The sequence below is a fragment of the Lagenorhynchus albirostris genome, chromosome 2 (assembly GCF_949774975.1).
Source record: "Lagenorhynchus albirostris chromosome 2, mLagAlb1.1, whole genome shotgun sequence".
NCBI classification, from domain to species: domain Eukaryota; kingdom Metazoa; phylum Chordata; class Mammalia; order Artiodactyla; family Delphinidae; genus Lagenorhynchus; species Lagenorhynchus albirostris.
Genome location: NC_083096.1, coordinates 74,046,953 through 74,070,770, shown reverse-complemented (window position 1 = coordinate 74,070,770; position 23,818 = coordinate 74,046,953). Strand labels below are relative to the sequence as shown.

The 23,818-nt window shown below is 37.8% G+C and overlaps 1 protein-coding gene across 5 annotated transcripts in view; it reads right to left on the bottom strand.

The window, feature by feature from the left end:
* Nucleotides 1-23,818, bottom strand: part of ASH1L (ASH1 like histone lysine methyltransferase) — a 187,803-nt gene that overhangs the window by 44,397 nt on the left and 119,588 nt on the right. For all 5 annotated transcript variants that reach the window (XM_060136621.1, XM_060136630.1, XM_060136638.1 and 2 more), the window contains 3 exons: nt 2,611-2,684; nt 1,057-1,102; nt 835-943 (listed from right to left, as the gene is read on the bottom strand). In XM_060136621.1, coding sequence (XP_059992604.1) covers nt 835-943; nt 1,057-1,102; nt 2,611-2,684 — 229 coding nt within the window. The remainder of the gene's footprint in view (nt 1-834; nt 944-1,056; nt 1,103-2,610; nt 2,685-23,818) is intronic.

Genomic DNA, 23,818 nt, shown 5'->3' with positions numbered 1-23,818 from the left:
AACATTGTTTCACATAATCCTCACAAACCCCTCCATAAAGATGGTGTTATTTTTATTAGAGGGGTTAAAGAACTTTCCTCAGGTCTCTTAAGTAGTAAGAGGATTTAAACCTGAGGACATAAGACTCTAGATCACATTGTTTTCTGTTACTCTACTTAGCCCATGTTATGGGCTGAATGTGTCCCCTCAAAATTCATAGTTGAAGCCCTAGCCTCCAGGGCGACAGTATTTGGAGATAGGGTCTTTGGGAGTTAAACAGGTTTATATTAGGTCAGAAGGGTGAGAACCTCCTAATGGAATTGGTGCCCTTCTAAGAAGAGGAAGAGAGAGAGAAATCTCTCTCTCTCTCTCTGTCTCTACCATGAGCATGCACTGAGGAAAGGCCATGTGAGCACACAGGGAGAAGGCAGCTGTCTATAAGCTAGGAAGTGGGTCCTCATCAGACACTGAATCTGCTGGCAATTTGCCCTTGGACTTCACAGCTTCCAGAACTGTGAGAAATAAATTTCTGTTGTTTAAGTCTATGATATTTTGTTATAGAAGCCCAAGCAGACTGAGACAGCTCAACAATTAGGTTTTATGTACTATCTTTGTACAACTTCTTGAGGGGAAATCAAAGAGCCTATTTAACCTTTCCCTCTAAATGAAGTGACTTTTTTTTTTTGGCCACGCCACACGGCTTGTGGGATCTTAGTCCCCCAACCAGGGATTGAACCTGGGCCCTCGGCAGTGAAAGCACAGAGTCCTAACCACTGGACTGCCAGGGAATTCCCCTAAATGAAGTATCTTACAGACCTTAAAGCCTGTGCTTACAGAATCAGTTTAGTACAGTACCTATTGAGGCAGTCATCCACACAGCCCTTTTTGGTGTCATCATCCGGTTTCTTACAGTTACAAGTGGTAGCCTCATAACCAGAAAGGGGTTTGACATCAACGTAGACATCTTGAGAGAAGACAGCAAAGAACAGTTTGTGAATATATAGGATAATTTTTTAAGTGCCAGGCTAAGAACACTGATTGTATGGAGGCAGAAAAAATAGCTCCCATGTTACTCACTTGAACGGATTTTTTTATATAGTGGGACATCTGGTTTCTTGTATAGCTAGAAGAAAAAACAGAAAAATCTTGATATAGCATTCAACTTCAAATGCCAGAAAACAGTATCAATCACTAAAAATAGAGGAAATTATCCACGTACTCTGCTCATATGGAAACATTTACAAGACTTTCTGGGTTGGATAATTTGAGGGAAACTTGGTGTGATCACTTTTTTACCTTGAAATAAAAGGTGACTTACTAGATCAGGGTTTAAGAGAACTAGATTCAACGGAAGCAATACTGAGTAGTTTAAAAAAAATGCATTTTTTGTTAGATGTTTCTTCAGCAATTTATTAGATAGACTTAAATGAAAATCACACTGCAGATCAAAGCTTTTCATTTGGATAAATTAAGATTGTATTTGCCTCTATGAAAAGACTGGAAAACTTGCACAGGGCTTGTTTAGATGGCCTGCATAGGTATATGAAATGAAAAAGATGAGAACCCTGGCTTTTTCAGGGTGAGTGTTGTAGGGAAACACATTTCACGTTTTAATTAAGTCAATTAATTTAGTGAACAAAGGGGAGATGGCAGGCAGAATAATGGCGCTCTCATACTGCAATAAAGAATGCATTAGGAAGAAAATGTATTAGGTCAGTCGGTCAGTGTTTTGCCATAGAAGACAGTACCCCCACCCAAAAAAGGCAACTTGGTTTAAGCTAGAGTGTACTAATCTATAAGAATAATCTCACCATCATTTTTCAGTCGGTATAGATTCAAAACACTATCTCCTTCATTGTTATGAACTCTCTGAGACAAGTATCTAACATACTGATCCTCGTAGAATTCAAGAGAGGCCACCAGACAAGAGAATGTAGACGGGAATGTTCATTGCTTTTGGCTTTCCAAAGTCAAACTTTGGTGGAATTCTGGCAAAACTCAGGAGCCTATTTACCTCATTTGCATGACGATTTCCCAATGGTTGTTCTCAATATGGATTCTGGGGGCTTTAGCTTAATATAAAAATAACTGGGGGAAACTCTGCAATTAGGTAAGCAAGAGAGAAAAACAGCACCTTCCCATTTTTAGTTCCCAATATATTTAAATATCTTTTAAAAGTACAAGAGTGTTAAATATTTTCCCTGTTTCTTTTGGTAGAAGACTCTCGTTTATATGTGAAAAATAAATTCCAAACTGATGGGAAGGAGCCAACAAAAATAAAGCCTGAAATTTCTTAGCGCTGCTGGCAGTACATCTAAATTCCCTTGAGACCTGCATCAAACAGGATTCTTACAGAACAGAATCTTTGCCACCAAAATAAAAGTCCAGAATAATAACAGAAGGTTTCCTAAGGAAGCAGGAACTTAATGCTATTTTGAAATATGAATAAAGGCAAAGAGGTCACATTAAATATGGATGCAAATTCATTTTTCTTAGTCTCTAACGTTCACAGGGGCACTTCTCTATACTTCCTAAGATGAGAGCATAACAAGGAGGCAGAGAAAAAGACTTGCACCCCCCTTTCCCCCCGTTTACCACTTATGAATGAAACATGGTAAGATACGCTCATACCTGATTATGTTTCCACTGCCAAAGGATGTCATAGGGAAGCTGAAAATCAATTCGCTTTTGCCTTAGATATTTTCCTGAAACAAAAAAATACTATCAATTTCAATATCTAATTTATACAATGGGTCAAACAGCCACAAGATTTAATATGCACTGACTAAAAAAATAAAGATTTAATTTTTAATTTTATGAATTTTCCATCACTAATTTTTAAGTTCAGCTACTCTTTTCCACTGTGCACCATGTGGTATAAGCTAAAGATGTTTTAATAGTAGCTTATACAAAACAACTAGCATAGCAAATTTACTACCAAAAATAGGTCATTATGAAGCAAACTAAATACTAAGAATTGTTCAATCATTAAAATTATTAACCAGAGCATCTGTCGTCTATTCTCCTTCATTATGTACATAATCTAAGGTTGACTATAAAAAGAAGTATAAGAGTTTTCTAAAATAGGCAACCCTGAATTTAAATAACTCAAGAGTATTTACATGCAAATTTATGATATGTTAACATTTTTTCCTACCTATTGAAATACTACTTTTTAAAGCCAATTTTAGAGCCCTTTTCTACCTTAAAGACGTCCTTTCAATTTCTTTACTCTGTATCTTTCTGTTCGTGAAGGACTATAATGCTCAACCTATTTCTTGCAGGACTTAGACTTTTCCTTGTTATCTGGATTTTTGCCCTATCATGGTCTCCAGACCAGCAGTTCTCAAAGATTGCTCTGCTTACCCCAAGGGATCCAAGAAGTCAAAACTATTTTAATAACACTCTAAGATATTATATGCATTTTTGTTGTGCTGACATTTGTACTAATGGAGTAAAAGAATGGTGGGTAAAACTGCAGTTTTAGTATGAATCAAGGCAAGTGGCACAAAACTGTACTAGAATGAAACTAGTAGAAATGAACTATGCCAGCATCATCTAAGAATGCTCTTGATAAAGTAATAAAAATATTAAATCTTGGCCCACAAACCAAAATCTTTATTCTGCATGACACAATGGAAGTATGCATAAAGCATTTCTGCTGCACACTGAGGTATGATGGTTATCTTAAGGTAATGCACTTGTGCAAATATTTGAATGGTGAGCTGAACTAGTTGCTTTTTCATGGAACACCGTTTTTACTTAAAGGTACTGACAGACAATGGTTATTCTGACCCAGGAACTGAAAGTAAGTCAAGTGAACTTGTTACTTCAAGAAACCCAATTGTGGACTTCCCTGGTGGCGCAGTGGTTGAGAGTCCGCCTGCCGATGCAGGGGACACGGGTTTGTGCCCCGGTCCGGGAAGATCCCACGTGCCACGGAGCGGCTGGGCTCATGAGCCATGGCTGCTGAGCCTGTGCGTCCGGAGCCTGTGCTCCGTAGCGGGAGAGGCCACAGCAGTGAGAGGCCCGCGTACCGCAAAAAAAAAAAAACAAAAAAGAAACCCAATTGAAAATATGTTTCCGATGACAAAATTTAAGTTTGAGTGAACACTGTAATTTTGGAAAACTTGTGTCCATTAACTACCATGAGATTCTCAGTTTTTTAATACTTAAGTTTTTCTCATGAAATAAGTGGCAATTAACAAATGTGAATTGATTTGGATACATATAGGAAACGGAAAAGCAACGTAATACAGTGAATTAATATTTTTCAATGACCAATACAGGAAGTGATAAAATCATACATGGGTAAAAAATCCATTTAAATTGCAAGAAAGACCAATGGCCACTGATTTCATACTCCAACACTGCAGTGTTAAGGAACTATGACATTTATTAATTTTGCTGCAGTATCAAAGAATATCTACAGTTATCTGAATTTATTAAAATATCTTCCTCTCTTTTACAACTTTTTACCTATGTGAGGTCAGATTTCTTCATGTATTTAAACCAGAATAACATCACAACAGATAGAAGGCAAAAACAGATGCAGCTGTCCTATATTTAAGCCAGACATTAAGGAGATTCACAAAAATGTAAAATAAAGTCACATTTCTCATTAAAAAAATTTTGGGGGAAAGTTATTACCACATCCAGACTAAAATGAAAGCATAATAAACTTGCCCTCAAAAAAAAAAGGGTGTGTGTGTTATTTTTCATAAAAATGTGATTTGTTACGTGCAATGAGTTTATTCATTTGACAAATCTGATGATATAGCAGCATGGATTACAGGGATATCTAAGGGGAAATAACTTATGGAGGTAGGGTAACATAACAAGTTTCTGTCTGGGGTTACATCTGGTAGAAGACTGGAGTCACATCTGGTAGAAGACTGGAGTCCACCTGTTGATAGGGAACCAAAGCTGAATGTATAACTACAAAGTCTGTAATGAAGAAGTGTATAAACAACTTAAAAGTTTATCAACAAGGAAGTAAACTTTGGTACATTTAAATAATGAATATGCAGCTATTAAAATGAAATGAGGTATATACTTACTCATATGAAAACATATTCTCCAAGTTGCAGAATAATATTATAGCAAGGGCTGATTTTTAAAAATACTTAAAAAAAAACCCCATTAAATAGCTATATATGGTGGGGGCTGTCTAGGAAAGAGCATGAGGGAACTTTCTGGGGTGATGATAATGTTCTTGAGAAGGGTCTGGGTTACAGAGGTGTATGAAAATTTTAAAAAACTGAGTAAAAGTACATTTAAGATTTGTGCATTTTATTTTTTTTAAATTATATAACCTAACTAGCTATTGATGTTACCCTGAGAAGACTGATTGATTTACAATTTTTAAAATAAATTTATTTTATTTTAGGCTGCGTTGGGTCTTCGTTGCTGCACGCAGGCCCTTCTCTGGTTGCGGCGAGCGGGGGCTACTCTTCGTTGAGGTGCACAGGCTTCTCACTGTGGTGGCTTCTCTTGTTGCGGAGCACAGGCTCTAAGGCGTGCGGGCTTCAGCAGTTGTGGCTCACGGGCGCTAGAGTGCAGGTTCAATAGTTGTAGTGCACGGGCCTAGTAGCTCCGCGGCACGTGGGATCTTCCCGGACCAGAGCTCGAACCCGTGTTCCCTGCATTGGCAGGCGGATTCTTTTCTTTTTTTATTCATATACATTTTTTTTTGTAGACTTCTTTTTATGCTTCTATGAAATCTTAGGAACAGAATTTCTCATCATTTAAAAAAACTTTTCTTACTAGAAGAATTATACATGTTTGCTACACAAAACAAGCAAATAACAGGACAAAAAAAAAGACTCAAGTCATAATATTGCACCTATATTTTGTAATTTACTTTTTCCATCTAAATATCATAACGCACTTTTCATTCTAACAGATGCTCTCTTATATATAATGGTTACATGAAATAGATGTACCCATAATTTACTTTTTGGTACAATGTTTGCAGAGTTCACTATTACAAACAGCACTTTGATAAACATCTTTGTTGCTAAATGTCTATGGGCCAGTTTTCATTACCTTGTTAGGATAAATTCCAGAATTGCTGTGTGGTAGGGCACACAGATTTTAAAGATTTTTTGATACATACTGCCTTCTTGCATAGTGTAGGGAATCTCGAATACAAGAAGATTCTTCTCAAACCATTGGAGAAGTTTTTCCTGGAAATGAATGAATTTTTCCTTTCTCGGCACTCTACTTTACTGCTGTGCAGAATGTGTTCAGAGCAGTGTCTCCAACATCCTTGAATATCTCATTCTTTCCATAACAGATGCTTTTCTTCTGGATTGGATTAAGAGTTCCTCAGTCACAGATACTAACGTCTCTCTTGATTTTTTTCCCCCATGCCTGATGGAAAGCAGGGGAAACTTTGGGAGAAGATCCAGTCACTGACTTTATTGAGGGATGAGTGTGATGCAGAAATAGAACGGCCAAAGATGGCTGCCAGTGAAGGGAACGTTCCACCTATGATCCCTGTAAATTCAGGAGATGGTCAGGGTGGTTTTCCATTGTGCAAACTCTTCACTTTTTAGTTGTTTCCTCATTTTGCCATGGTGCTGGTCTTGGAGAGGGCAGGCTGATTCTTAACAACTGAGAAGCCCTATTTTATTTTAAAAATTATATAACCTAACTAGCTATTGATGTCACTCTGAGAAGACTGATTGATTGACTGATGCATGCATGCATGCTGCATTGGGTCTTCGTTGCTGTGCCCAGGCTTTCTTTAGTTGTGGTGAGCGGGAGGCTACTCTTCATTGCAGTGTGCAGGCTTCTCATTGCGGTGGCTTCTCTTGTTGTGGAGCATGGGCTCTAGGCGCATGGGCTTCTGTAGTTGTGGCGTGTGGGTCAGTAGTTGTGGCTCTCGTGCTCTAGAGCACAGGCTCAGTAGTTGTAGCGCACGGGCTTAGTTGCTCCGTGGCATGTGGGATCTTCCTGGAACAGGGCTCGAACCCGTGTCTCCTGCACTGGCACGTGGATTCTTAACCACTGCAACACCAGAGAAGCCCTGTGCATTTTACTGATGGTAAATTCACCTCAAAAGAAAAACCCTATAAGCAAATACTGAGATCTTGACTCTGATATGATGAAATATTTATGGGGGAAGTATATCAATTTACTTTGCAGCATGTCCAAAAATAGGATGGAATAAAAGATGGATAAATATATGATAAATCAGTCGAATATTAATGAAAAAGTCTAGGTGATGGGATATTTTGTGTTTAGTTTTTTCAAACTTCTGTATGCTGAAAAATTTCATAATAAAGTGTTGGAAAAAACCAGCTATATGTATATAGGAAAAAGTTTGAAAGGGTATATGCTAAACTATTATATTTCTGGGAAGGGGAACTTTATCTTTTAATTCACATCTTTCTACATTAAAAGGAATATTTATGAGTATGTACTGTTTCTAACAACAATAAAATAAAAATAATTTTTTTAAAAGTCAAAATTCCTTCTCAGAAGACAGGACAAATCCCTTAATGTAAAGGGTTAACTCCTTTCTTAATGTGTTTTCTGTAGAGAAGAGGGTGTAAAAGAATGAAGGAGTAGACAGTAAGTTCTGAATTTTTAAAAAGAACACTTTTCTTTCTCTTTCTAGGAAAGAAAGCATCCATTATCCACTTCAACTAACTTTAAAGACACAATTTTCCCCAGTGCCCAGCATCTTGAGTTCTCCTACCAACATCTCCACAGATGTTATGTTGCTTTTCCTGGCATTATTTGTATTTCTCCTCTCTAATCCATATATTAAGTGTTGAGGAAAAAAATGATGGGTCAGTCTTTCCTTTCCTCTAACATTTCTGAAACCAGACCTAGGTAATTCATTTTTAGTAAGTGAGACTCACTTAAAGAGATTTCCTTGTCAAATCCTGCTGGAGATGATACCTCAGAGGAACCTATTCAGGAGTTCCTCATTTGGAAAAATTATTCTTTGAGCTAATCCTCATTTTTACTTTTAAAAAAAATTTATTTATTTTTGGCTGTGTTGGGTCTTCGTTTCTGTGCAAGGGCTTTCTCTAGTTGCGGCAAGCGGGGGCCACTCTTCATCGCGGTGCACGGGCTTCTCACTATCGTGGCCTCTTGTTGTGGAACACAGGCTCCAGATGCGCAGGCTCAGTAGTTGTGGCTCACGGGCCTAGTTGCTCCGCGGCATGTGGGATCCTCCCAGACCAGGGCTCGAACCCGTGTCCCCTGCATTGGCAGGCAGATTCTCAACCACCGCGCCACCAGGGAAGCCCTCCTTTTTTTTTTTTTTTGGCTGTACGCGGGTCTCTCACTGTTGTGGCCTCTCCCGTTGCAGAGCACAGGCTCCGGACGCGCAGGCTCAGCGGCCATGGCTCACGGGCCCAGCCGCTCTGCGGCATGTGGGATCTTCCCGGACCGGGGCACGAACCCGTGTCCCCTGCATCGGCAGGCGGACTCTCAACTACTGTGCCACCAGGGAAGCCCCCTCCTCATTTTTAAAATGGGAAAAAAAATCACTTTCTATCCATCTGAAAATTAGATGAAATCATATCTTTTGTAGTTTTTTTTTTTTTTTTTTTTTTTTGCGGTACGCGGGCCTCTCACTGTTGTGGCCTCTCCCGTTGCGGAGCACAGGCTCCAGATGCACAGGCTCAGCGGCCATGGCTCACGGGCCCAGCCGCTCCGCGGCATGTGGGATCTTCCCGGACCGGGGCACGAACCCGTGTCCCCTGCATTGGCAGGCGGACTCTCAACCACTGCGCCACCAGGGAAGCCCTTGTAGGTTTTTTTTAACTGTGTGTTGGAGCCTTGAGATCTCAAATCCTGCCACTGGTCACTAGGAAAGGAGCAGAGAAATCCTTTACTTTTCCCTTTGAAATAAAACTGATTCTGTGGGCAAGAAAGTCATTTCAAGAGGCTACAGAAACTTGTGTTGACCTTGAAATCCGGAAGAGGAAGGTCCATGATGATTTTCTTTTACAGAATCAATCCTAATATGAAAAGGGTATGAACAATAGGAGGAGGAACATCTCCACAAAAGCACTCCATTGTTAATCAGGTAGCTAGGCAAATGAGGAAACCAAAGCAGAGAGAGGTACTTAATAAAAAGGAGAAAGGTAATAATGGCTTTGCCTTTTTCCAAGATATCTTAAAATCTGACAAAAACGTGGCCTCTTTTGTTTTCTAAACAACAATAAGGTGACTGACCTTCAGAAAAAGTTCAGCTTGTTTATATATAATCTAAGTACTGGGTTACAATATCACTCTACGTATAGGTAATAATTATTTATTATGATTCCCATCCCCCCTTTGTAAGAATGTCAGCTCCACAGAGGCATGGATCTCTACCTATTTGTTTACTGATGTATCCAAAGCATCTAGAAAATTGTATCCAAAGCATCTAGAAAATTGCCTGATCAAAGAGGTATTAAATATTTTCTGAATGAATGAAAATATATATTCCATGGCATACTTTTTTTTTCTTTTTAATTAATTTATTTGGCTGCTTGGGGCCTTAGTTGCAGCAGCAAGAGGGATCTCCGTTGTGGCATGTGGAATCTTTTGTTGTGGCACGTGGGCTCTTCGTAGCCATGTGTGGGCTTCTCTCTAGTTGTGGTGTGGGGGCTCCAGAGCACGTGGGCTCTGTAGTTGCAGCATGTAGTCTCTCTAGTTGTGGTGCTTGGGCTCTCTAGTTGTGGCTCGCGGGCTCAGTTGCCCCACGGCATGCGGGATCTTAGTTCCACGACCAGGGATGGAACCTGCATTGGATTCTTAACCACTGTACCACCAGGGAAGTCCCTACGGTATAAGTTTCGAGGTACTCCACTAGTTGTTCTCTTTTAACCCTACTAAGCAGTATCACCACCTTCCCCCAGTTTCTTGAATTCTGCTCTTCCTAAGCACAATTTCTCTCCTTTTTTTTTTTGGCTTGTTATGCTAATTCATTTTCCTCCAGTTTTACTGAGATATAATTGAGATATATCATTATATAAGTTTAAGGTGTACAGCATAATGGTTTGAGTTACATATACTGTGAAATGATTACAGCTATACATTTATTTAGCATCATCATCTCTTATAGATACAATCAAAAGAGAAAGCAAAAAAAAAAGAAAAAAATTTTTTTCTTGTGACGAGAACACTTAGAATTTACTTACTCTCTTAACAATTTCATATATATCATACAGCAGTGTTAACTATAGCTATGCTGTAGATTATATCCCTAGTATTTACTTATCTTGTAACTGGGAATTTGTACCTTTTGACCACTTACTCCCCTTCCCTGATCCCTCTGGTAACCACACATAATCTGATCCCCTTTTCTATTACACACACACACATACACACACACACGTGTGCAGAGATGTTTTTAGATTCCATATATAAGTGAGATCATACAATATTTCTCTTTCTCTTTCTGACTTATTTCTCTTAGCATAATGCCCTCAAGGTCCATCCATGTTGTTGCAAATTGCAGGATTTCCTCATTTGTTATTTTTTATGGCTGAATAATATTCCATCGAATGTACGTGTGTGTGTGTGTGTACTGTAGTATGATATACATACAACTACTTTATCCATTCATCCCTTGATGGACACTTAGGTTGTTTTCATGTCTTGGCTGTTATAAATAATGCTGCTATGAACATGGGTGTGCAGGTATCTTTTCGAGTTAGTGTTTTCATTTCCTTTGGATATATTCCCATAAGTGAAATTGCTGGATTATATGGTAGTTCTATTTTTAAATTAATTAATTAATTAATTAAGCTACACTGGCATTTATTTAGTTGTGGCACTCGGGATCTCCACTGCCAGCGTGGGATCTTTGTTGAGGCATGTGGGATCTTTTAGGTGTGACATGCAGGATCTTTAGTGGCAGCATGTGAACTCTTAGTTGCAGCATATGGGATGTAGTTCCCTGACCAGGACCCAACCCGAGCCCCCTGCATTGGAAGCGTGGAGTCTTAACCACTGAACCACCAGGAAGTCCCTGGTAGTTCTATTTTTAATTTTTTTTTTGCTGCATCACACAGCATGCAGGATCTTAGTTCCCTGACCAGGGATTGAACCTGTGACCACTGGAGTGGAAGTGTGGATTATTTATTTATTTTTTGGGGCTGTGTTGGGTCTTAGGTGCAGCATGCGGGATCTTTCATTGCGGCACGTGGGTTTCTCTCTAGTTGTGGCATGTGGGTTTTCTCTCTCTAGTTGTGGTGTGCAGGCTCCAGGGTGCGTGGGCTCTGTAGTTTGCGGCATGAAGGCTCTCTTGTTGAGGCGCGTGGGCTCAGTAGTCATGGAGCGTGGGCTTAGTTGCCCTTCGGCATGTGGGATCTTAGTTCCCTGACCAGGGATTGAACCTGCGTCCCCTGCATTGGAAGGTGGATTCTTTACCACTGGACCACCAGGGAAGTCCTGGAAGTGTGGATTCTTAACCACTGGACTGCTGGGGAGGTCCCTATTTTTAATTTTTTGAGGATCCTCCATACCGTTTTCCAAAATGCCTGTACCAACACAATTTCTTAAACAGAACCAGCTCCCTCACACTTTTATATTCTCATGTATCATTCTTCTCACTTAAAATTAAATCCTCTCCACCAAACTCTGTCCTTTGCCTCATTTTTAACCTTACCTAAAAATCTGTAATTTTAACATAGCTATTGTAAACAACCACATTCAACCCAGATTGCTAGAGTTGCTATCTCCAATAAGGTAGTTAATGTAATTAAAATTATCCTTTGTTGTTTATATAGTTGGTGGTTTTCTCTATCCATGTAATAAAGATATTCTCCAATTTATCAAGTATGTAAGAAGGAATTAATATTCAGTATATATAAAGAACTAAGCTCAAGAACAAAAAAAAATTGACTCAATTCAAAAATGGACAAGGACTTGGGAATTCCCAGGCAGTCCAGTTGATAGGACTCGGCGCTTTCACTGCTGTGGGCCCGGGTTCAATGCTGATTGGTGAACTAAGATTTTAAGATCTTGCAAGCTGTGTGGTGCAGCCAAAAAAACAGGCAATCTACAGATTCAATTCAATCCCTATCAAATTACCAATGGCCTTTTTCACAGAAGTAGATCAAAAAAATCTTAAAATTTGTATGGAGACACAAAAGACCTTGAATAGCCAAAGCAATCTTTTTTTTTTAAAATTTATTTATTTTTGGCTGCATTGGGTCTTGGTTGCTGCACTTGGGCTTTCTCTAATTGTGGCGAGCAGGGGTTACTCTTCATTGCGATGTGTGGGCTTCTCATTGCCATGGCTTCTCCTGTTGCAGAGCATGGGATCTAGGCACGTGGGCTTCAGTAGTTGTGGCACATGGGCTCCAGTAGTTGTGGCTCGCAGGCTCTAGAGCGCAGGCTCGGTAGCTGTGGCGCACGGGCTTAGTTGCTCCGTGACATGAGGGATCTTCCCAAACCAGGGCTCGAACCTGTGTCCCCTACATTGGCAGGTGGATTCTTAACCACTGTGCCACCAAGGAAGCCCAGCCAAAGCAATCTTGAAAAAGAAAAATGGAGCTGGAGGAACCAGGTTCTATGACTTCAGACTATACTATAAAGCTACAGTCATCAAAACAGTACAGTACTGGCACAAAAACAGAAATATTGATCAATGGAATAGGATAGAAAGCCCAGAAATAACCCCACACATCTATGGTCAATCTATGACAAAGGAGGCAAATACAATGAAAAAAAGACAGTCTTTTCAATAAACGGTGCTAGGAAAACCAGACAGCTACATGTAAAAAAATGAAACTAGAACATTCTTGAACACCATACACAAAACTTAACTCAAAATGGATTAAAGACCTAAATGTAAGACCAGATACTATACAACTCTTAGAGGAAAACATAGGCAGAATACTCTTTGACATAAATCACAGCAATATGTTTTTCTCTTTTTTTAAATTAATTTTTATTGGAGTATGGTTGCTTGCAATATATTTTTCGATCCATCTCCCAGAGTAATGGAAATAAAAACAAAAATAAACAAATGGGACCTAATTAAACTTAAAAGCTTTTGCACAGCAAAGGAAACCACAAACAAAACAAAAAGACAACCCAGAGAATGGGAGAAAATATTCACAAATGATGTGACCAACAAGGGATTAGAGTCCAAAATTTACAAAGAGCACATGTGGCTCAATATCCAAAAAACAAACAACCCAATCAAAAAATGGGCAGAAGACCTAAATAGACATTTCTCCAAAGAAGACATACAGATGGCCTAGAGGCACATGAAAAGATGCTCAACATCACTAATTATGAGAGAAATGCAAATCAAGACTACAGTGAGATATCACCTCACATGGTCAGAATGGCTATCATCAAAAACTCTACGAACAATAAATGCTGGAGAGGGCATGGAGAAAAGGGAACCCTCCCACACTGTTGGTGGGAATGTAAATTGGTACAGCCACTATGAAGAACAGTGTGGAGGTTCCTTAAGAAAACTAAAAATAGAGCTACCATATGATCCAGCAATCCCACTCCTGAGCATATATCTGGCGAAAAACATGGTTTGAAAGGATACATGCACCCCAGTGTTCACTGCAGCACTGTTTACAATAGCTGACACATGAAAGCAACCTAAATGTCCACTGACAGATGAATGGTAAAGAAGATGTGGTACATATATATAATGGAATATTAGTCATTAAAAAGAATGAAATAATGCCACTTGCAGCAACATGGATGGACCTGGAGATTATCATACTAAGTGAAGTGAGTCAGACAGAGAAAGAAAAATATCATATGATATCGCTTACATGCAGAATCTAAAAAAAAAAAAAAATACAAATGAACTTATTTACGTAACAGAAACAGACTCAAAAACTCAGAGAATAAACTTATGGTTACCAGGGGAGAAGCGTGAGGGGGAGGGATAGATTGGGAGTTTGGGATTGACATGTACACACTGCTATATTTAAAACAGATAACCAAAAAGGACCTACTGTTAAAAAAAAAAAAAGACAAGGACTTGAGTAGACATTTCAGTAAAGAAGATATACAAATGGCTAATAAGTACTTAAAGAGATGTTCAACATCACTAATCATTAGGAAAATGAAAATCAAAACCACAACGAGACACTGCTTCACACCTGTTAGGATGGCTATTACAGAAAAAAACAGAAAATGACAAGTATTACCAAGGATGTGGAGAAACTGAACTCTTAAGATTTGCTGGTGGGGTTGTAAAGTGGTATAGTCTGTAGATGTACCATATGATAAAGCAATTACACTTCTGGGTACACACATAAAAGAACTGAAACCAGGGGTCCTCAACAGAGAATTCTGTAAGCCAATGTTTATAGCAGTATTATTCGCAATTGCAAAAAAGTGAAAACATTAGAAAATGTCCATTGACAGATGAATGGATAAACAAAATGTGTGCGTATGTATACATACACACACACAAAGGAATACTATCCACCATTAAAAAGAAATGAAGTTCTCATATATGCTGCAAAATGGAAGAACTTACGTTAACATAAAGACATTATGTTAAGTGAAATCAGGAAGACACAAAAGGACAAATATTGTTGTTAAGATTTCGCCTATATGAGGTACCTATAATAGTCAAATCATAGAGCTAGAAAGAAGAACAGTGGTTATCAGAGGCTGGGGGAAGGGGAGAATAGGAAATTGTTATTTAATGGGTACAGAGTTTCAGTTTGGGATGATGAAAAAGTTCTAGAAATGCACAGGGGTGATGGTTGCACAACAGCGTGAATGTACTTAGTGCCACTGAACCTTATACTTAAAAATGGTCAAAATGCAAAATTTAACTTATGTATATTTTACCTCAAGTTAAAATTAATAATGTAATATACCAAAACCACTGTGTGCTTTAAAATGGGTGAATTGTGCCTCAATAAGCTGTTAAAAAAAGTACAACCATGTTAAAATTTTTTGCTTCATCCATTAAACAATTACTTAGAAAGGCTCAGAAGGAGAAGGAAAGCCTATTGTAAATGCCCATATTTTTGCTTACTGTATTCTTTCTGCATTCCTGATGTTCCAAGGTTCCTTCTTTTATTTCTTTCTGTTTAGAGAACTTCCTTTACCCAGAGGATAGATTTGCTGGCAACAAACCTAAGAATCCTTTGCTTCTTTCAATTCCTGAAAGAAGGATATTTTCATTGGGTATAGGATTCTGGTTTGACAGTTCTTCTTTCAGTACTTGAAAAATGTGCCACTTACATGAACTCAGACGTGAAATCCACTGTCATTTGATTTGTTTTACCCCTATGGATATGAAGTCATTTCTCTCTCATTGTTTTAAAATTGTTTTGTCTTTAGTATGCTGAAGTTTGATCATGTGTCTCAGCATGGATTTCTTTGACTATATATACCCTGTTCCGGGTTTGCTCATCTTCTTGAATCAGAAGGTTTATGTCTTCTGCCAAATTTGGGAAGTTTTCAAGACATTATTTACTCAAGTACTTTTTTTAATCTCTACCTTCTTTCTTTTCTCCTTCCAGGACACCAAGAACATAAATATTAGCTCTTTTGTCATGGTCCCATAGCCTCCAGTTTGTTTGCTTTTTTAAATGTCTATTTTCTCTTTTGTTCAGATTGGGTAATACTTGTAACACTCCATCACCTACTTCACTGATTCTTTCCTGTATATCTTTCATTCTGCTGTTGAGTCTATCCCCAAGCTTTTAATTTCAGCTACTGCATCTTTCAATTCTAAAAATTATATGTTTTTCCTATTTTTCATTTCTTTGCCAAGGCTTTCTTTTTATGTTTTAAGCATGTTTATAACTGCTTGTTGAAGTGTTTTTTAAAAATCATAATTGTTGTAAAATCTGTCAGATAATTCTAATATCTTGGTGTTGGCATACATTGATGCCTTTTAAAATTCAGTTTGAGATCTCCCAGGTTCTTGGTATGACATATGATTTTCAATTCAAACCTAGACATTTTTGTATTATGTTATGAGATTTTGGGATTTTATATGTACCTCCTGCCCCTAAACATGCATAGCCTACCCTATTATCAACATCCTCCACCAGAGCTGTACATTTGTTAACAACTGAAGAACATATACTGACATATCATTATCACTCAAAGTCCATAGTTTACATCAGTATCTTAGTATTGCATATTCTATGACTTTGAACAAATGTATAATGATATGTATTCACCATTAAGGTATCACAACGAATAGTTTCATTGCCCTAAAAATCCTCTGTGCTCTGTAGATTCATCCTTCCTTCCCCTCAAACCACTGGCAATCACTGATCTTATTAATGTCTCCACAGTTTTGCCTTCCAGAATGTCATTTAGTTGGAATCATACAGTATGTAGCCTTTTCAGATTGGCTTCTTTCATTCAGTACTATGAATTTAAAATTTTTCACTGTCTTTTCATGGCTTGATAGCTATTTCTTTTCAGTGCTGAATAATATTCCACTGTCTGGATGTACCACAGTTTATCCATTCACTTACTGAAAGACATCTTGGTTGCTTTCAAGTTTTGGCAATTATGAATAAAGCTGCTTTAAACATCTGTGTGCAGGTTACTGCACAGACTTAAGTTTTCAACTTCTTTGGGTAAATACCAAGGAGTTCAATTGTTGGATTGTATGGTAGGAGTGTGTTTAGGTTTTTAATACAATTGATTTTTATATACTGATTTTTTTCCCCCAGTAGTCTTGCTACCAGTTGTAGTAACTTTTTAGTGCATCTCTTTGGATTTTCTACATACACGATCACGTTATTTGCAAACAGAAACAGTTTGACTTTTTCCTTCCTGATCTTTATGACTTTTATTCATCTTCTTGCCTTACTGCACTGGTAGAACATCCAGAATAATGCTGAAAATAAGTAAATAGAGTGAACATTTTTACTTTCTTTCCAATTTTAGAAGGAAGCGTTCAATATCCTATCATTAAGTATGATCTGCTTTTTATTCAATGTAACACTAAGGAAATTCCTTTCTAGTTCTAAGAGTTTATAATCAACTTTGTTCTGTAGTTGTTTTTTTCAACTAAAGTCTTTGTCAGGTTTTCTATCAGGGTTACACTAAGCTTATGAAATGAGTTGGGAATTGTTTCTCCCCTACTTTCACAAAGTGTTTGTGTTAAGACTGGTGTTATTTGTTTCTCAAATATATATATGAGTTCACAAGGGAAAACCGTTTAGTTCCGGAATTTTTTTTTTTTTTTTTGGCTGCATTGGGTGTTTGTTGCTGTGCTCGGGCTTTCTCTAGTTTGGAGAGTGGGGGCTACTCTTCCTTGCAGTGCGTGGGCTTCTCACTGCAGTGGCTTCTCCTGTTGCACAGCACGGGCTTTAGGCACACGGGCTTCAGTAGTTGTGGCACACAGGCTCAGGAGTTGTGGCTCACGGGCTCTAGAGCGCAGGCTCAGTAGTTGTGGTGCGCAGACTTAGCTGTTCCGCGGCATGTGAGATCTTCCCGGACCAGGGCTCGAACCCGTGTACCCTGCATTGGCAGGTGGATTCTTAACCACTGCGCCACCAGGGAAGCCCCAGTTCTGGAATTTTTCATGTGAAAGATTTAGTAAGGAACTCAATTTCTTTAAACAATTATAGGATATTCAGATGTTTAATTTCATTTATAAGTTGTATTTTGTAAGGAATTTGCCCATTTCATATATTGTTAAATGTATTGGCATAAAGTTATTTATATTATTAGCCTCTTAATGACTGTAGGACCATTAGTATGGATACTGGTAAATTGTGTTACCTCTTCCTTTGTCTGGATCAGTGCAGCGAGAGGTTATTAATTTTGTTGCTATTTTCAAATCTTTGTTCCCTTACTGTCTGTTTAATATTTTACTGATTTCTGTTCGTTATCATCTACCAGTTTTCTAGAAATCAGTGGGATGGCTTTACTCTTCTCATTGACATTGAGTACAGTCAGTCCTCCATATCTGTGGGTTCTAGGCATCTATGGATTCAACCAAACTTGGACCAAAAATAAATTTTAAAAAATTCCAGAAAATTCCAAAAAGCAAAACTTGAATTTTCCCAGTGCTGGTAACTATATACACAGCATTATAAGTAATCTAGAGATGATTAAAAGTCTACAGGAGGATGTGTGTAGGTTATATGCAAATACTACATCATTTTATATAAGGGACTTGAACATCCTTGGATTTTAATATCTGAGGAGGCTCCTGGAACCAATACCCCACAGATACAGAGGGACAACTTTACTTGGTCATAGTAAACCAAGGGGAGGGGGTATCCACTCTGTGTTAATTATTTCAAAATAAGTATCATTTAATCCTCACAACTCAGGTTGGAAACAGTCTCAACATATAGGTGAAGATGCTGAGATGTAGAGTAGATAATTAACTTGTTCAAGATCACTTAGCTACAAGAGTGTGAAATGAAAAGAGGAGTCTCTTGTGTTTGATTCCAAGGTGTGTTGAGGGTCCCCAAGACCACCTTCAGGTCTGGTGACTCACAGGACTCAGCATATAATCAGACTCATGGCTATATTTTAGTATAGCAAAAAGACACAAAGCAAAATCCATAAAGAGAAAAAATACATTGGGCAAAATCTGGAGGGAACCAGGCACAAGTTTACAAAAGTCCTCTCTCAGTAGAGTCATGCAAGATGCAATCTTTGGCAATGTACTGTGACGATACGTGTAAAATGTTGGCTAACAAGAGAGCTCATTAGAAACTCAGCACCCAAGGTTTTAATTCGTGGCTGGTCATTTAGGTACCCTCTACCTAGGATGTACCAAAATTCCATTCTCTTTGAATGAAACCAAGTGTTCAGCAGAAACCATACAGTTTATACATGGTAGGCACAGTAAGACTCTCTTACCATCTAGGGAAAGTTTTATAATAGAGGGAACTATTTACTATTCAAGTTTCCAGATGCCAGCTAATGGCCAACCTTGTAAGCAGGACTTTCTAAGAATAGAAGTCTTAGGTCTGCTATTTTAATTCTTTTCTGCACATAAGGCCTATGTTCTTTCTACTGTATCAGGAAAAGCAGTCAAGATTTGGCCTAAGTCTGAATGACTTATAGGGGCAAATGACAAAAGCTATGTTGAGAAGGATTCTGAATTCTTTTCTGAGCTCACCAGAAAAGGGTATCACGATATATTTCACAACAACTGTCAGAGTAAAAAGAAGAGCCTACATACTAAGTAATGGATTCTTGTTGACTGATAAGTCTACTGCAAAAACAGCTTCAATTCAGTAATTACCAGTTACTGAATGATTACTCTGTTAGGTACTGTGCTAAGTATTTTACATGCATTATTTTATTTAATATTCATACTAATTTCTATTTTACACTAAAGAATTTGAGGCCTTAAAAAAAAAAAAATTTGAGGCCTTGAGATGTGTCAAGTTGCCCAGGATCACACAGCTAGTAATTGTTGGAGGTGGAATTTGACTCAAGGCCTAACTGATGCCAGAAGCCAAATGTGAAAGCCTATGTCTTCATTTTTCTTGCTCTCATACTCCCCAGAAGATTTTTGAAAAACTATGAATCCCCTTATGCATTTTCATTCTTTTTTTTTTTTCCTTTGCAATACGCGGGCCTCTCCCGTTGCGGAGCACAGGCTCCGGACGCGCAGGCTCAGCGGCCATGGCTCACGGGCCCAGCCTCTCCGCGGCATGTGGGATCTTCCCGGACCGGGGCACGAACCCGTGTGCCCTGCATCGGCAGGCGGATTCTCAACCACTGCGTCACCAGGGAAGCCCTCCCTTATGCATTTTTAAATGTAAAGTTTAAACAGTTGCAAATGATGTAATATTTGGTTACAGCGTTTAAAAATGATGAAACTGCATACCATAGGGATTTAATACTTATCACTATTCATTAAAAAAGGAATACTCCCTTCTTTAACATTTAGAAAATTAAATCATTTCTTTTTATCCTTGAACATTATTTCTATTTCACTTATTCTGGGGAATTTTATCTTAATATTATATTTTTTTTTGCTTGAAATTCTTTTATTGAACAATCTATCCTCCTACTCTACAAAAAAGTGTTTAACACTAAAAGTAGCTGTGAACATAAAGCTCAAAGCATTAAAAATTTTCTTTTGCATTGTATAATCACTGTAATTTTTATAAATATATGCCTGACCAAACCAACATAAATATAATATACATTTTCAAAATTACAGCTTTATTGGGGCAAAATTCACATACCATAAAATTCAACTTTTTAAAATGTACTATTCAGTGGGTTTTAGTATATGGAGTGTGTAGCCATCACTACAGGATGGTTAATTTTATGTGTCAACTTGGCTGGATCACAGTACCCAGATATTTGGTTAAACAGGATTCTAGATGTGTCTGTCAAAGTATTTTTTGGATGACATTAACATGCAAATCAAAAGATTCCAAGGAAAGCAGATTATTCTCCATAATGTGGGTAGAATTCATCCAATCAGATGAAGGACTCAAAAGAATAAAGACTGACTTCCACAGAGTGAATTCTGTCAGTAGACTGCCTTCAGACTCCTTGAGCTGCAAGATCAACTTTTTCCTGGGTCTCCATGCTGCCAGCCTACCTTGCAGATTTTGGACTTGCTAGCCTCCACAACTGCGTAAGCCAAGTCCTTAAAATAAACCTTTCTCCCTATATATCTTATTGGTTGTTTCCTTGGAGACCTCTGACTAATATAATCAACATTATTTGGGAACATTTTCGTCATCCCCAAAAGAAACCTTGTACCCATTAGCAGTCACTCCACATTCTCCCCTACCCCCAGTCCCTGGAAACCATTCATCTACTTTGTGTTTCTATGTATTTGCCTATTCTGGACATTTCATAAAAATGGAATCATAAAACACGTGGTGTTTTGTGACTGTCTTTTTTTTTTTGTGACTGTCTTCTTTCACAAAGCATAATGTTTTCACGGTTCACCCATGTTGTCACATGTCTCAGTACTTAATTTCTTGTTATTGCCCAATAACATTCCTTTGTGCAGATATATCACATTTTGTTTACGCACAGCATGCGAGATTCCAGTTCCCTGACCAGGGATCATACACCCCTCCCCCCGCCCCAAGTGGAAGCACAGGATCCTAACCATTGGACCACTAGGGAAGTCCTTTGGATGTATGTTTTCAATTGTTTTGGGTATGTATCTAAGCAGCAGTATTGCTAGGTCTTATATTAAGTCTGTGATTAACTTGTTGGGAACTACTAAAATGTTTCCCAAAGAGGTTTACACCACTTCACATTCTTACCAGCAATGTATGAGGGTTCCAGTTTCTTCACACCCTCATTAATCCTTTAATTAAAGCCATCCCAGTGGGTGTGAAGTGATAATCTCATTATGGTTTTGATATCCATTTCCCTAATGACTAATGATGTTGAGCATCTTTTCATGTGCTTATTGACCATTTCTATATCTTTTTCTGGAGAAAGATCAATTCAAATCATTTACTCTTGAAAAGATTCTGTTGTTTGTCTTTTTATTGTTGAATTATAACAGTTCTTTATATATATGGGTTTCTGGATACAAGTCTCTTACTTGATATATGATTTGAAAATGCTTCTCCCTTTCTGTGGGTTGTTTCAGCTTCTTGATGGTGTTCTTTGAAGCACAAAAGTTTTAAATATTGATGAAGTTCAATTTGTCTCTTTTTTTTCTTTTGTTGTACATGATTTTGGTGTCAGACACCTAAGAAATTATTACCTAGTCCAAGGTCACAAAGATTTACTCTTATGCTTTCCTTCTAAGAGTTTTATAATTTTAGCTCTTATATTTAGGTTGATGATCCATTTTGAATTACTTTATCCTTTTGTATGTGCATATTCAGCTATCACAGTAACCATCTGTTGAAAAGACCATGCTTTCCTCATTGAACTGTTGTGGCACTGTTGTAAAAAATCAATTGACTAAGAATGTAAAGGTATAATATACAGTTTGATAAATGAGTATTTATCATAAAAAGTAAATTTTTTTGAAGTGCATTTCTCTAAAGAGATAAAGAAACCTGATTTCATTAAAAAATAAGTATTACCTTCCATTTACTGAATGACTCCATTGATAAGATGCATTATTATTTTATCTGTATAACTATTTTATTCACATAACTAATATCGCAAAGACAGAGATGAACCTAGGTCTGGCTGACTCAAAGTCAGGCTCTTTGTTTACATGATACTGGAAGTGACCTGTTTGAAACAGCTGACTGGCCTCCCTCCCTATCCTAATCATAAATTATTATCTGAACAACAAAACAGCACTGTCCAGAAAAAAAATTTTTATCCTGTAACAGCCTGATTTTATGTCTTGTTTCACAAGAAAAAAGCCCCACTACTTGGATAGGTTTTTCCATTATTTACTTAATTTGCAGACCACTGAGTACAGATTAGTCTTAGTAAGAGACTAAAGTGGGGATTTAGAGAGAGAAAACCTTTATTTAAATTAAGGGATTTCCATTCTGGACCTCTTAACCACTATTCATGCCAGATATGTGACAGAAATATTGGCCTATCCATTATTCATCTCATCTCCCTTGGAATTAACTGACTCTATCACCCCCTTGAATAGTCAGAGCTTCTTTCCAAAATTTGAGTTATGAATTAGCCAATTTCCCATCCAGAGCAAAACCAGTGAGACCAAAATGGTCATGTTTTCCTTTACACAGAATTTTTAAAATTACCTCTTATTTTCAAAGCCTATTTATCATTAGCACGTTCTAGGAAATAGCTAAATCTGCTGAGAACCTTCTTCCACTGCTATGACCTCACTACTAAAAACAAAAGGCTCTTTCAAAAGAGCTTTGGCACTAAGCCCAGAGAATACGGAATTTACTCTTACCTTTTTTAAGTAAGCAATAGTACAGTTATCTAGCTGAGAATTAAACCTTGTAATGCTTGTTGTACTTAAACTATTCTCTAGCCACCCAATACAGAATAATTAAAGCAAACAAATCTCTATTGCAGAACTTGTCTACCCCTGTTGCTTTAAATACATTGCTGGTGCTGGGCCCTCTGGGGAGAAAAAAGGAACTAGATAATCATAACACACAGAAAGGCCCCATCGTCAAGAGAGTCAAGAGTCATAGTTGAAGAGAACACTAAAAGCACTGGATCAACATCTACTACACAAATAAGCTGTTCCTGGAAAAAAAAATTCTCATCCTATATTCAATTATGTATTCTAATTTCTCCTTTTCTTTCACTGTATAACCAATATTTGTTAAACTTCTATTATGTACGAAGCATGGGGAAATCAAAGGAGAATAAGAAAGACAAATGATCCTGTGCTCCTAGAGCTTATAATCTGGTGGAGGAGACATTACTAAATGAGTAAACAAATATAGTAATTATAGATTACAGAAAGAAGTAAACAGGGTGCTCTAATACAGACTTGATATAGAGGAAGGAACCCTCTTTTGTAGGATAATCAGCAAAAAAATTTTAAAGAAAATAATATTTAAGCTGGTACTGACATTTAGCTCATCCTCAAAGGATGAGAAGAAATCCACCATGGGAAGTTTGAAGAAGAGTTTTGCAGGCAATGGTAATAATAAGCATAATGATCTTTTGGTTGGAAAGAGTTTGGTATGGTCTAGAATCTGAAAGAAGGCCAGCATGACACACAATACAGTGATTATAAGGGAAATATGGGAAACAACAGAGGCAGAAAAATGAGGTAGTCAGGAACCAGATCATTCCCAAGAGTTGGGGTAAGGAGTTTATAGTTTAATGGTGAACACTGAAAGGTTTTAAGTACGATTTAGTTTAAGTTATAAAATCATTTCCCTTTTTACTGTGTGGAGAGTAGATTGGAAGGGAGCAAGAATGGAAGTGGACAGATCTTTTAGAAAGCTATTGCAATGGCCTGAGCAAAAGATAATAGTGGCATGGACTTGAATAA